Genomic DNA, 15,273 nt, shown 5'->3' with positions numbered 1-15,273 from the left:
ACAGACCTAAGTCAATCCTCTCATCTAACTCTCCACAAGCATATTTCCCAAATTTGATTGAACTTTTCCTTTAAAAGATACACATTTGTTTGATTTTGTTTTCTTCTTCCGTTTTTACAGAGAACCATGTAATTGTTTTCCAGAGATAGATTTTTAAAAGATCTGGTTAATAATAAAGTGTTGCCTATTCTCAAACTGTATGAAAATGCTATTCAGTTGTGCTTGGAGAGAGAGAGATGAGGGAAAAAGACTTACTTTAGGCTTGTTTGCACATAAATAAATGTTATTTGAAAGTATGCATATACATATATATTTATAAAATGTTATAATTGATTATACTTGTTTATTTATTTTTTGATTTGTGTGTTAGATTATTCATGTATAATCTGATAGATAGTGTCTTGTAATTCTGTGTGGGATGGGCTAAATGTTTGGCAAGACATGGAAATAAAAACTGACTAACGAAGTGACTTAAGTCTTTTAGTATGCCAAGGTAAATCCACTTTAGTTCATTTAACCAAAAAAGGGGCCATGGCTAAAGTTAATATTGTCCTATGATACTGATTCCACATTTAGAAAGAACATCTTTTTTCACTGAAAGGTTTGTTTCCAGGTAGGCCTATTTGGCATGATGGAAAATACCTGCAAAAATTAATTTCTTAAATGCTCACAGCAACTGAATTAAGACTCTTCTCAGTGTCCTGTTCATATAGTCAGGCAGGTCAGTCACAGCTGTTTTCCAGCCTCAGCTTCGAGTGGTTAAATTGTAACACAAGAGGCTTCGGCGAACAAAACTAACTGTAACACTGCAACATTTCCAATTTAGAAGCACTAGACCTGAAATACCAAACCTGCCATTCTCTCTCTGTCTTTGAGGCTGGCCATCTTTGTGTGAATGCTGTATGTGTGACAATGTGTGTGTGTGTGTGTGTGTGTGTGCTGCTGACTTAGACTACCTTCGGGGACACATTTCAGACTAAAGACCAGCTAATTGGGGACGGCATGACCAATTGGGGACAAAAGTTGTGGGTCAGTGGTTAAGGTTAGGTTATGATTAGGCAAATAGTGGTTATGGTCACAGCAGACAAGTTCAAAGATGGTTTCTGTACCTATAGGACATGGAGTCTCACAGCTGCTCGGTTTCAAATACAAATTTTCACACACTTTGTTGATAAAACTCTTTCAATAAAACGTTTTATTGTTGTGCTGGATCACCTGGGACCATCACTGTTTTCTTATCACACTGAAATGGCAGTAAAAACTCAGAAAAGGTATTATTTAGATTATTTTAACCTTAGACAAAGGTCACTTTATTCTGTCTTCTTGTATGAATGTATACATTCTACAAAATGTCTATAGATTTTACATTTGCTCAAAGAGAAAACAAACATCCCTCAATTATATTTTCGTATTTTGACTACAACGACTGGATCCCACAGTACCTTCTATATAATTCCACCTCAAAATCTAATGATTGCTGAATACATCTACTGAGTAAACAAGGGAAATATAAGATGTGTGATTACTGGCACCACCAAGTGGTGAAAATATCCAATTTACTATATGAGGGGACTCAGTAAAGTTTACACATTACCTTACTGTACACCAGTATTATTGTAACACATCCTGCAATTTAAATAAGTTCAGCTGGTTAAGAGGACAATAGATTTAAAGCAGCAAAACATAGGGATCATAACTTACTTACATTCAGTTTTCATGGCAGAGTTCGTGAGATATTTTGAACCACATGATGACAGGGTGTCTAGGTTTAATTTTTCGTCTGAGACTTCCTCTTTAAAAATAAGACAACCCACAAACAGTCTTACCGAATACACCATAAAAAGCAGAAAGAAATGTAGATAAACAAGCAGGATGAGTACGCATTTGATCACAGCATCATGCTCCACCACACGTTACGTAAGAAAACCACAGCTCAGATAATTAAACACAGCTCTCTTCATACTGTTGCTGCTTTTCTGTGAAAATATTTTTTTCTTATTTGAACTAAATAAAGCCAAATTGAATAAAACAAATGATACAGGAAAAGGATGTTGTTTCTCAGAAACACAAATTCTGGAAATAAATAATTTAAATATTGTTATTAATAATTATGGATTTAAAGATGTAATAGTTATATACTTTATTATTTTATTGTCAACAAATCCCACAAAAAGAACAAAACCAACAATTAATTCATCCAACTATGTATCTAAAGCCTGATATAAATAATTCTTCTGTACCATAGACCTTGTTGTCCCAAAACTATTAAAAACACATCAGTGAGCCACACTCTTGTCCTGGGTGACATGTTATAACAATAAACATGGGCACTGTAGCTTATTCTGAGTCATCACTGCCCTGCTGCCGAAAATAGTCAATAGTGTAACAAATGTGTATGAATACATGGCTAAAAATAATTCCCAATAAATGTTTCTTCCTGTTTGAGTACTATTTGCTAAAAATCACAGTGCACAGCTATTTAGGAAAATCATTCAGCTTTTTAAAAAAAAGTTTAAGTTTATATTTGTGACCCATTTTTAAAGATTTTCGTCTTCAGTAGAAACAAACGTGTTACAATCCTGTCCAGAGTTTATTTATTTGTCAGTTCTGTATCTGTCATTAAGGTCTGTGTTTTGGTGTTCAGTCTTGTCTTGTGTTCAGTCTGTCCAGCGTTAGTTTATTTACTGTTGCCTGTCTTTTGGTTTTGATCTGTGATTGCCTTAGTTCCTGTCTTATTCTGTAATTGTCTGGTGTTCTGTCTAATCCTAGTTTCAGTCCTGCCTTGCCCCGTTATGTTGTTTTCAACTCCCTGTGTTCTACTTCTGTGTTCTCGTTTAGGTTTTGTCTGTTATGATACCTATGTTATAGTTGGTTGGTGTTTGTCTATTTACATGGGTTTCTGTTATTGTCTGGGATTAGATTCTTGTCTGATATTTTGTCTGATAACATGTTTTCTGTCTGTTCCCCCAGTAATCCCTCTGCCTCACTGTCTGTTTTCCCCTGTTGTCTCTCTGCCTGCCTGGGCCTCATTAGTCCTGATCCCTGTCACCTGCGTTGCTCCCACCCTGCTCATTAGTCCCTGTGTATATATGTTTGGTGTTTCTGTTTAGTCCCCGTCTGGTCATTGTCGTATGATGTGTGTACTACCAGTAGCTGCATGTTGGATTTTACCAGTTTGTGTATTTGGAACTGTATTTTCTGCTTTCAGTGTCGTGCATTTGGGCTCTCTCCTGCTTTGCGCACCCTCGATCCTGACAGAACTAGCTTGAGGCTTGAGAGCCACAGACAGGCTGGAGAAGTCAGAAAGTACTGATAGATGGACTAACTTATTGTTTTTGACAAAAGTGTAGAACAACACCATCTAGTCTCATCATCATCCTTTTTTTTAAGAGAGACCATGTGTACAGGGAAACATGCTACATACAATATAAAAGCATTAGAGGAACAAGCACAAACCAAGTACCATTAACATACATAATGCACAATTCACCGTTACAGACAACAATTACAAGTGGCACCGGATCAACTCAAGGCTGCCTTCTTTCCCCTCTGCTCTTCCTCCTGTACACCAACAGCCACCAGTCTGTCAAGCTCCTGAAGTTTGCAGATGACACCACCCTCATTGGGCTCATCTCTGGGGGGGATGAGTCTGACTACAGGTGGGAGATTGACCATCTGGTGTGGAAGATTGTGGCTGACGCCTCCCATCCCAGAAACAAACTGTTTCAGAAACTCACCTCAAAAACTCTCGCCACAAGAACAGTTGCTTTCTGATTGCAGTGGGCTTCCTCAACAAGGCCTGTGTCCCCACTGTCACTAACTCTCATGCCCCCCTCCCCAAACACACACACACTCCCTCATACACACTCCTGACCCCACACTTTACACCAACGCTCAACTGTGCTTTAAGCTCATGTGGTGTTTTTGCACATACTTGTATTATATTGCATTGTATTATAGTATTGTATTTTTTGTATACTTGAAAATTTTTGATCTCCTTATTTTTTGTATATTTATATTTATGTGTACTGTAAGCTCCAATTTATACCTAGGCAAATTCCTCGTATGTGAAAATGTACCTGCCAATAAAACTGATTCTGATTCTAAAATGTACAACTCTCTATCCTTAGACCCTCTATTTGGATAAGTAAAAAATCCCCCAAAACCCTTTAATAGAAAAAATAAAAGAAACCACACTCAAGAGCAACAGAGGACGCATCCCTGGTTAAGCATGGGCAGACATGCAGAATTTATAGAATAGACCAAAATAACCAAAGTAAAATTACAATATGGAAAATCAGAATTACACTTACAAGTACCACAACATTTATTTATGTTTTACACTTTATGTACTAAATATTACAAAACTGTGATTTTGGATGATATGATGAAAACCGACTTTTTGTGGCTTGGCTCAGACTGAGGTTAGAAAAGTCATGTGACCTGACGTTATCAATAGCAATGAATAGAGTAGGGTTTGAATGTGAAGATTTTACTTCACTATATTTTACTTTATTAGTATGATTACCAATGTCCAGCTAAGAAACTGTAAAGTGAGCATCCACAGTGTATTGTTATGGATAGTTTGCATGGGTGGCACATTTCCTGTTAGCAGTGGTGATAAATGTTACTCCCTAATTGCAGCTGTGGACCTCACAGTCTGCAGAGGATGTCATGATGGTTTTCACACTCAGTCCGGGATCAAGCCATTACAGTCATTGCACAGTCAATTAACTTCCATCCTCTGCCCCGTTGCGTCCTTTAAACCACTTGAACCTTATGAGCAGGGCATAACACATTGAGATCCGTGGATTATATGAATGGAGTAGCTGCCAGTCTCAGACACTGTAGGCAATGAGGATGAAATGGGCTCCACCTGCTTAAAGTTAATGGGGATGGATTGTGTCCGGGGTGATGCAGAGCCACATTTACTGGAGGCCGCAGCCAGAAAGTGGACCTGAACTATGAGCCTGCTGAACTGCAGCAGCACAGGGAGACTGATGCCTGCTCTCCCAACAGGCTATCACACATCTGACCGGACCAGAGGTGGTCAGGACAGTAAGGATCCAATGGTCCAGAGGTTACAGTAATTACACTTGACCATGCTGCTGCTCATCCATTATTCCTGGTCCCACTGTTGCTCATTTGGAATTGCTCAAGCAATGCCTTGCTCCCACTTGTAGTGCGTGTGCGTGTGTGTGTGTGTGTGTGTGTGTGTGTGTGTGTGTGTGTGTACACCTGCTTGTAAACAATATTTGAGTAGCTCTTTTTAAAGGTCAAGAAAAGTCCTTTAACTAACTTTTAAATGACTAATGTACTGCATTTTTGGTAAATGGACTGCATTTGTTATCCAAAGTGCTTTACAACTTTCATGCCTCCATTTACACAAGCACGAGCGTACACACACACACACACACACACACACACACACACACACACACACACACACACACACACACACACACACACACACACACACACACACACACACACAAGTTGCTAAAATTCAGAAAGCAGGGGCGGTTCTAGACCAATTTTCTTGAGGGGGCCAGGCAGGGGCTAGTTGTTTTGTCAGGGGGCACATTCAAACCGGGACAAAAGAGACAAAGGCAATGTTCAAGCTTTCAAAATGTCTTGTTTAGTATATAATGTAATGTTTTAGTATGTTTTCAGTAATTTACAGTTATTTCAGTAACAGCATATTTTCTGTAACTTAGTTATAGTTTTATTAAATTACATTATTAAAAAAAAACATTCCTGTTAACTTTAGTACATTCTTTGATGCAACACTTCTTTGCAAAGCTTAATGAACAGTATAAGCTCTAGTGTACTAGACATTCTCTGGATCCCAGTTTGTATTTTGTATCCCACTAAATCTTTTGCTAGGAAAATAGGAACTTCTCCATATTCACCCCTGTTATTGGTCATAATGTGAAGTACACACAAAATGAAATACTTCATAGTAGGCAATCATCTGTGCATTATGGAGGGGGGTACATATTTTGGCAGACTGCATGTCCAGCCTGGTAGGACCAGTAGGCTACTGTTATCGCTTTTTGTGTATGAACAGTGCTGTTTAAATGCAATACACTATTAAATTGTTATGATAATAATTTACCCTTTAAGGAGGGGGACTGAGAACAATTTCCAGTAATGTCCAAAGGCTATCCATGCAATGGAAACATGGATTACAAGGACAAAATATTGTCTACAGTGCTGCATTCAGTTTAATGTACATTTCGAGTCAAGTAGATGTAACGTTGATACGTAGATATTTGTAGGAGCAGTTTACTTGAAAAATGTGACAGCCCGTCTGGATCTAGCTTCCAAACAGTAACTTAGATGACTAAGTGATCAACTACGTGGTCAGTTATAACATCGTCGGACTATAGTGTATAAATAAATGTTTGCATTACGAGGGAAACTATATGCTCGTTTTGTTTAGACATTGTCAATTCAGTGCAATGAATAATACGAAGTTCAATAACACGTCACATTAGCCTATAAAAGCGTTCTTATAATCCGTGTGCTAGCTTGCTCTGCAAAATCCTCATTGATAAAACAATACTAAAATGATAGATGAAACAATCCACATATTATATTTTTCATTTGTCCGCCTTCGCCGTTGAATGTACGCACGCTCCTGTGGCAGGGAGAACACTTTATATCAGGAATAACTGCCTTGGCACGACACTGGACAGTGGCGGTATAACATCCTAATAGATCCAACAAGTTGAGACACATTTGTTCAACATTTCGCATCAGCGCTATATTTTCACAAGGAAGAAATATTATTATGATTATTGTAGACTTTTCGTTCAGAGGGGGGCCATAGGGGGTCCAAGGTCTGTGTTACAGGGGAACTGGCCCCTGTTGGGTCCCCCCGAAAACTGCCACATACAGAAAGGACTTTTATGGCTCCTAAACATGACTCAGAAAACTGCAGATGCTTTATAAGTTTACTTGTTTTATTTTAACAGAAAACATATGAGGATGGTTTTTCACCACAGGCAGATGGAGCATACATGTAAGCTGTACGGCTGTTTGCCATGTGCACCACATCAATAGGAAATTAAAGCATGAGGTGCAGTTACTGGAAAAGTTTGCAGTGTTTAACAGTAGGACTTTTTGTAGCATAGATGCGTGTTTAATACAGAATGATCAGGAAATCATATCAAGGTGTTTCCTGTAAACTTGTGGGTGGTTTTGTGCTTTGACTTTTATCTCTTTCAGAATTTCAAAATCCTACACTGCCTGTAACTGGCGATTCTAACTCTTACCTAACCTACCCTACAATCAACTAATATGATTCATAATGTACTGTTAATAAAATCTTACTTCACAAGACACTTTAAAATTTACTATTTACAGAGTTAGATGTGAAAATAGAGGGAGAGGAGCGAGTGAGAGGACGGTCATCAGCGAGGCAGCAGGGGGAAACAACGTGTAGAGGCAGAATATATTCACAAATAACTCTGAATTAATGGTTTATATCGACCAGAAAGGTCTATCTCTGTAGGATCCTTTACATAATGTTATCAGACACTTATAATAACAATCTGAGCCTGTCAGTGGCAAAAACAAGCATTTATAGTGGACGCATATTGCCGGTGCGCAATTGCCCAGAAGCGTTATTTTGCCGTGCTCTTGCTCAATACTGGACACATTTCAAAAACCTTTTTCTCCATTAGTCACTTAGACACAAAAACATGGAAAACAGGGTCCAGGTTGAAAAATATAGAAGTTTCCTTTTAATATAAACTTAAATAAAGTCAAATCCTATGCAGTCAAAGACTCTGACAGCCAGCAGCAGATGCTTAGTGTCGTTTCTGGTGATGGTCTGCAAGGTGTTCATTGCAGGTAGCGCAAATGATGCACCCTACTCAACCCTGTGGGGCTGGTTGGCAAAAATGCACAACATGACTTTAATCACAAATCATATTAAAAACATATTTAGCTGAGACTTTAACCTTTCATATGTTGCGGGTTCAATATTCTAACTTTTTGCGACTAACTAATTATGCGAGAGAAATATGGCAGAGAGCGAATGGTGCCAATCAACCCCAGTCTCACCCAAACAGGGATGCTGACAAAAGGTCAGTTCATAATATCATAATGTAGAATATTCATGTTTTCTGTCTCAATTTGAACGACCAGGAAAACTTATATCTAATAGTTATTAATGACAATTTGAGAACATTTTACACTACAGCAGACAGCACACTTGAACACCAACATACTGTGTGTAAGCAACCACAGCAACCATACAGTCTAGAACAGGAACTAATGCATGAGAAATGAACGAGATGAAGAGGGAGAGACCAGGACGAGAAAGAGATTTATAACTTGTTTTATAACTAATAGTAATACCAGTTTATACCACTGTGTGCCAAGAATCTCCTACGATGTTCCATAGTACATTATAACGATCGACTCTGCCTTGTTTTAAATACACTTAAGTCACAATTTAGAATTGATATCACTATAAAATTGATATTTTATAGTGATATAAAATGGAATAATAGCTTATAGTAATGTTTAATGTTATATAGTATGTCTTTGTTTTAAGTAAGGTGTTAAAATGTCCATCCCTGTATAATATATTACAGGTGGACATAATACCATATGAACTTATTATAAGAAGTAATAATTGCTTTAAGTAAAGTGACACACATTTTGTGGAGAAAATTTTTATTTATTTATGTTTCATCATTTTTTGAACAATCAGTATGAATTTTAAACATTTTGCAGTTTAGCACAATAACACAACTTAATTACATCAAGGAAACTCAGTCTCAGGGTGGTGAGAGATCGCTCAAGAGAAGACCTGTTGATAACCATATAACATCATGTAAGAAGAGGCTCAGATGTTGTCACAGATGAATGGCGAGCCTATAGATTGGACATTTTAAAGTAATTGATCAGGAATACTGGTTGGGCAGTAGGGATGAAAATCTCTTGGCACTTCACAATTCGATTTGATTACAATTCAGAGATAGGGATATGAAGACTAAAACAAATCTTAGAGCTTAGTCCGCCCTTGGGGGTTTAAAAAAATGTATGCATTTTACAAGCTGGTTGTAATATTTTTAAGAGTCAACATTTTAAATTGTGAGAACTTTTAGGCCAAAGAAATTAAATAAAAATCAACGGATGCAATTTCCCCCACCAGAATGTTGTTTTTGTGTAGAGAAGCAATTTTACCTTAATGGAGGAAAACACGATTCACAGATAAAATAACTGTTAACAGTGAACAGAATCCAATAATAAGGATATTTCACAAACCTTTTCTTTTGGTGGCTGGTCTTGTCTGAGGTTAGGGTTTTGTAAGTGGACTCATGACCTCAGTGATTTAAAAAATTCTCACTACAGCCATGTTTCATTTTAGATTTTATGTGCTGAAGTACATTAACCCATAAACACATACACAAAAAATGAAAATTGTGTCACTGTATGTGTGTATGTCTCTGAATGAGCACAATCTTAGCCATGCTGGCAGCATGACTCTAGGGTTAGCAATGTTAGTCTGTCCATTGGTCAATCTGTCCTCCACTTTGGATGGATTGCCATGAAAATTTGTTTGACCATTCATGGTCCCCAGATTATGAATCTGACTGATGTTTGTGATCCCCTGACTTTTCATTTAACGCCACCATGAGGTTGAAATTTGTAGCTTTGAGTGAAATGGCTCAACAAATAATGGATGAATTGCCTTTAAAGTTGATACAGACATTAAAGTTCTCCATCATCTTGTCATACTTAAACATTAAATATTTCCAATAATTTGTTTCATGGTCAAATACCTGCAGAACTAATGACACTGCCATCAGCCTCAATTGCACTTTCTGTTTAGTGCTAAATTTCAAATGTTACCATGCTGACATGCTAAAAACTAAGATGGTGAACATGTTAAACAGTATACCTGCTTAACATCGGCATGTTAGCATTATCACTGTCAGCATGCGAGCAAGCCGATTTTAGCATTTAGCTCAAAGCCCCACTGTGCCAACAAGGACATCCTCACACAGCTCCTAGCATGGCTGTAGACTTGTTATACATATAGATGCAGTCTTTCAAAACATACTTCTTGCACTTCAAGCAAAACACATTTTTGCTGATCAAAATTTGAATCACATCTGTAGCATAATGGATGCACAGTGGGTGTAAACACCTCCACATTAGCTTGCATTATTGGCTTGAATCGGCCTAAATAAGATGCCGGGCTATGGACGATTTGAATGTGCCTTCTGAGTGGGGTAAAGCACAGTTCCTCGCCTGCTAATGACTAGCAGGCTAGCTCTCAGCTCATTTGCCCTGGCTTCTCTCACTCAGACACACAATTTCCTGAGACTCCACACCACGGCAGGGGGAATGACTGGAATAAATAAGGAATAATCAAGGAATCTTTCTGACTGCGAGTTGACCTGAATATGAGGCTCCTTGCCGTCACTGAGGCTCTGCAGACACACTGTTACCATTATAATGAATGGAGCAGTGTACGGAGAGAACTGAGAGATCTACAGTACAATCACACAGATGCTCAGGGAGGAGGAGGAGGACGCTCTTCTGTGGTTGGGTTCCTACAGAGGCTTGTTTCAGTACAACTTTTGCATGCTGTGACGTCTACCCACAGTCTATATTTAGAGCAGTATCATTTGCAAGACAAACAATTTGAATTTTAGTTTTTTATAAACCTATGAATAAAACAGTGAAAAGGCAGTTGTGGTTGACTGAAGCGCAGGTTCTCAAAAATAACACATCCTCCTCCCAGCGTTCACACTCATGGCTTAGTTTCTATGCAGCTAACATAAGACATCTGATGCAGAGAAACCAACCAGATGAGAGAAAGAAAAAACAATGACGATGTAGGGGTGAGAGAAAAATTGAATTTTAAGTGTGACCCTTCAAACTGCGGCAGACAAACCCAGACTGCAAAATAATACTTTTCACCCATCAAGGGTATACTTATAATGTATAAGAAAATGAGTCATTATGGAAATTCATGACAATCTGAAAGTGTTCTGGTGTGGCTAAAGATCACATATTTGCTTGATCTGTTAATGTTTATTTCCACCTCTCCTTGTCACAAACTTCATTTCAAGCTGATGGACCACAGCTCTTCACAAAGTTCACAAAGCCATGACACATTGCTGCAGTATCAGATCAGGTATCTTCCTCAATGAGTATAACATTTCATGTACAGGACATTCGTTTTCTAGTCAACTTCAGCTGTGAACCACCACCGGTCTCTGTCCATCCATCATCCGGTGACCTTCAGCACAGTGCCCCGACGGCTGCCCGGGGCACAGGCAGAGTGACTAATGTCGTCTCAGCTGCCACCTCCCCGCACCAAAGGCCCCTGATATCCGTCCAGTATTATCCGACCCTGGCGTCTAGAGATTTCTATCACTGCTCCCAGCTTTAATTATTCACGCTGCTGAATCACACTCTCACAAGAGAGATAGCAAGACTGGCCAGTCTGCCTGCATCCTCCCTCTCTCTGATCTTATCTATCTGGCTGTGTGACACTATCTCAGCCTTCTCTTATATACTGGAGATTAGAAACGACAACTGCTGGGCTCGCTGGTGACTAAGTACACAATTAGTAGAGCACACAGTATATCACTAATCCATAAAGATGATTGTGAGCTAGATGGACCATTAGATGGTCAAGCAGCGTTCGAAACTTTTCAGACATTGGAAATGGGGAGCTGAATGTATAACTTTTTCAAACCAACACTCCTACAAGAAAGCTCACTTCAAGCAATGATTGGCCGGGTGTGTAGACGAGAGAGAGTAGGTAGGGTTTTAACTTCCCTCCAAGCCCTTTTTTTATTCTACACATTATTACTTAAGTCCCTTTTAGTGTGTAAGTGCAACACTATGAGTGCTTTTGATGAAAGATTTTGCACCATTGTTCCCATTTATGAACAAGTTTCAATCCTCTCTATGAGAGCTAGCTTTACATACCGTACTTGAAATTCACTTTTAATTTTATTGATTGATAATGCTGAACTTGCATCTTCGCAAAGAATAAAGCAAAACTGTCCTTAACTGTCTTATCTTTGGTTGTTGTTTAATTCTATCAGCTATTCTCGCATCGTCAAATGTAAATCTCAAATAAAAATTGAATGATTTTATTGTCTCCAAAAATGCAGACTGTCCTCTTTGGTTGTATTTTCTGAGGAAAAATCCCCATCGGCTTTAGCCGTAGGCTACTTTGTGTCTAGTGCTAATTAGCAAATGTTAGCATGCTAGCACGCAAAACTAAGACGGTGAACATGGTAAACATTATACCTGCTAAACAACAGCAGTCATTGTGAGGATTTTAGCAGGCTGGAAGTTTGAGATATAACTCTGAAACAAGACAATGTGTCTTCAGCCATGTTGGCTACTCTGTGAGAATGTAATAAGGCAGAGCAGTGCTTTAGGCTAAATGCTAACTTCAGTATGCTAACATGCTTACAATGGCAATGCTAACATGCTGATGTTTAGGTGTAAAGTTTAGCCTACAACAGCATCATTACAACTAATAAAATTATGTTTGACGTGTGAGCCATGTTGCTAGCATGTCGGAAGAAAGGCACATAAGCAAACAAATAACCTGTTCATCCAGATTTTGAGACATAAGTTCTCTGTGGATCTGTTAAGACAAAAATGTTCACTACTTAACTAACCAAAGTTGGAAAGTTGGTGGTTCCCAACAGTGACAAAGTGTAAATGATAATATAAAAAAGTATTTCAAATGTACTTTGTGAAAGTGGGTTCAATCATTTCTAGGAAGCATCAGCTCAGTTTCCGTCACTTTGTGGTAATTCTGTGCACAGAGGGCCTCCCGATACTGACTATCTGCAGCTGTTCATACATGATTATCGTGTACTTGATGTGGTTCATCACCACAATCACATGCATCCTTCCTGTGGAGCTGGGAATTCAACATCATGACTTTAACTTTAGTCAGATGCCTATGAAAATACTGAAATTTGGTCACACAAACCTTCAAATGCACACACCTCACAAATATTCAACCTCTGTGTTCCTCACCCCCCCCCCCAGGCTTGGTCTCTGGATCTTATTTCTTAGTGACAGGTCCCGGACAGAAGAGGCGAGGACGGCTCCTGGGAAGAGGAAGGGGGTGGCGGGTGGTTGAGGACACAGGATGAGCTGCCAGATTGACAGGCTGGGGCTGTCGCTGGGGGCTAAGGTGTAGAGATGTTCAGGGAGTTGGCGTTTGGGCTCAAAAGATAAGCATCAGTGAGAATATGAGAGGCAAGATGGTAATCTTTCACAGGAAGTCAGGCTATACCATTGCAGAAGAAACCACAGGAGAGGCTGACCTTGTGCGCCTGTGCTCTGCCGCATCGCTTTTTGGAAGAGGCCAAGCCTCGAACCCGCTGTAGACAGGAAGATACTATGAAAGTACTGCTTTGTTTAAAAGAAAAGGCAAGACGGGTCTAGAGTTTATGTGTCGATCACAGAGAAGTCGTCCAAAAACTTTGAATCACCGTCATTTTTGCAACACAGCACCATGGCAACCTGAATAACCAAAATGTGAACTCAAGTCTATAGTTTGGGGATATCTCATTTTCAGTGTTAAAATGAGCTGAAAAATGCTAAAGACATTCTGGAGAGCTGAAAGGAACTGCAGTGTGACTACCAGCAGCATCTTTCACATTACACATTTACACATTTGACCCATTGTTAATATAAAATATTGAATTCATAATGGTTCCCAAAGTGATTTTGCTTCAGTAACATTTTTTAAGGAAAACTACAGTTTATAATAACTTGGGTTTTATGTCTTAGCACTGCCATCGGTTATATTGGTTATGATAGCACAACCCAGTGGTTCTTAACCTGGGGGTCGCGAGAATGCGGTTGTAGACACAAAAATAGAAAGAAAATAACTTAAAAATAACTAGACTGACTGCAGTTGTGAATGGGATCACTTTGGGTGGACACTGTAAATACTTTGCACTGTTTAATCCAGTAGGTGGCAGTAATGCCAACTGCTATAAAACAACAAAGAAGAATCAGGCCCCGATCATACAGAAAGCGCTTTGCAGGTTTGAAAATGCGAGGCGCACAGCAATGCCTTTTTTGGTTGAATTTAGAAAAGAGCAAAGCGCTGTGTTTTTTTAATGTTGCTAAGCAACCACCAAATCAGCTGTCCTGTCAGTTTAATCAAAGATTATAGTGCCAGCGATCTGTAATCTTTGGTTTGCCGCTCATTACTTAAAACTACTTAAACTTGATCACAACTCACAGTTTTATGTCTTTGGTTGTTAAAAACATCTGCTTTTAAAAAAAAAATAGACAAATGGTGGGGCCACAGTATGGCTGCTTTCAGGGTTCTAAAGAACTGCTCATCCGATTGACTTCACACTTCATACTGCACTCCTTTGGGTGACGTGTGACGTCGATTGGTTGAATGGTCGTACACATATACATATACCTACATACAGACAGGTAGACAGAGAGTCTGATGCTGCTGCTACATTGCCATCTACCTGCCAAATGGCACCAAATTTGTCATGGTCACTCATCATCATATCGACACATCCACCAAATATGGTTACAATAGCACAAAGCATTCAGCAGATATGACATTTTTTGTAATATAAGCCAGTATTTGATCAAACCTTGAGGGCCAGTTATAGCAAAACTGTATGGAATATAAAAAATTTGAACCAAGTTTTCCAGTTTGGTCCAGAGATGTTCTTTACCAAATATGGTGACAATTAAGATTTGTAGAAGGAGTAGCAAACTAACATACACTGACCTAAAGGATTATTAGGAACACCATACTAATACTGTGTCTGACCCCCTTTCGCCTTCAGAACTGCCTTAATTCTACGTGGCATTGATTCAACAAGGTGCTGAAAGCATTCTTTAGAAATGTTGGTCCATATTGATAGGATAGCATCCTGCAGTTGATCGAGATTTGTGGGATGCACATCCAGGGCACGAAGCTCCCGTTCCACCACATCCCAAAGATGCTCTATTGGGTTGAGATCTGGTGACTGTGGGGGCCATTTTAGTACAGTGAACTCATTGTCATGTTCAAGAAACCAATTCCAAATGATTCAAGCTTTGTGACATGGTGCATTATCCTGCTGGAAATAGCCATCAGAGGATGGGTACATGGTGGCCATAAAGGGATGGACATGGTCAAAAACAATGCTCAGGTAGGCCGTGGCATTTAAACAATGCCCAATTGGCACTAAGGGGCCTAAAGTGTGCCAAGAAAACATCCCCCACACCATTACACCA

The 15,273-nt window shown here is 39.1% G+C and overlaps 1 protein-coding gene across 1 annotated transcript in view; it reads left to right on the top strand.

Moving 5' to 3' along the window:
• The first annotated feature begins 8,020 nt into the window (after positions 1-8,020).
• LOC123957292 (ecto-NOX disulfide-thiol exchanger 2-like) overlaps positions 8,021-15,273 on the top strand; it is a 21,059-nt gene continuing 13,806 nt past the window's right edge. The window contains exon 1 of the mRNA XM_046029987.1: positions 8,021-8,096. Coding sequence (XP_045885943.1) covers positions 8,021-8,096 — 76 coding nt within the window. The remainder of the gene's footprint in view (positions 8,097-15,273) is intronic.

This window comes from Micropterus dolomieu, linkage group LG19 (assembly GCF_021292245.1).
Source record: "Micropterus dolomieu isolate WLL.071019.BEF.003 ecotype Adirondacks linkage group LG19, ASM2129224v1, whole genome shotgun sequence".
Classification (NCBI taxonomy): domain Eukaryota; kingdom Metazoa; phylum Chordata; class Actinopteri; order Centrarchiformes; family Centrarchidae; genus Micropterus; species Micropterus dolomieu.
Note: the sequence above shows the minus strand (reverse complement) of the source record. Positions and strands in the feature narration are given on the sequence as shown.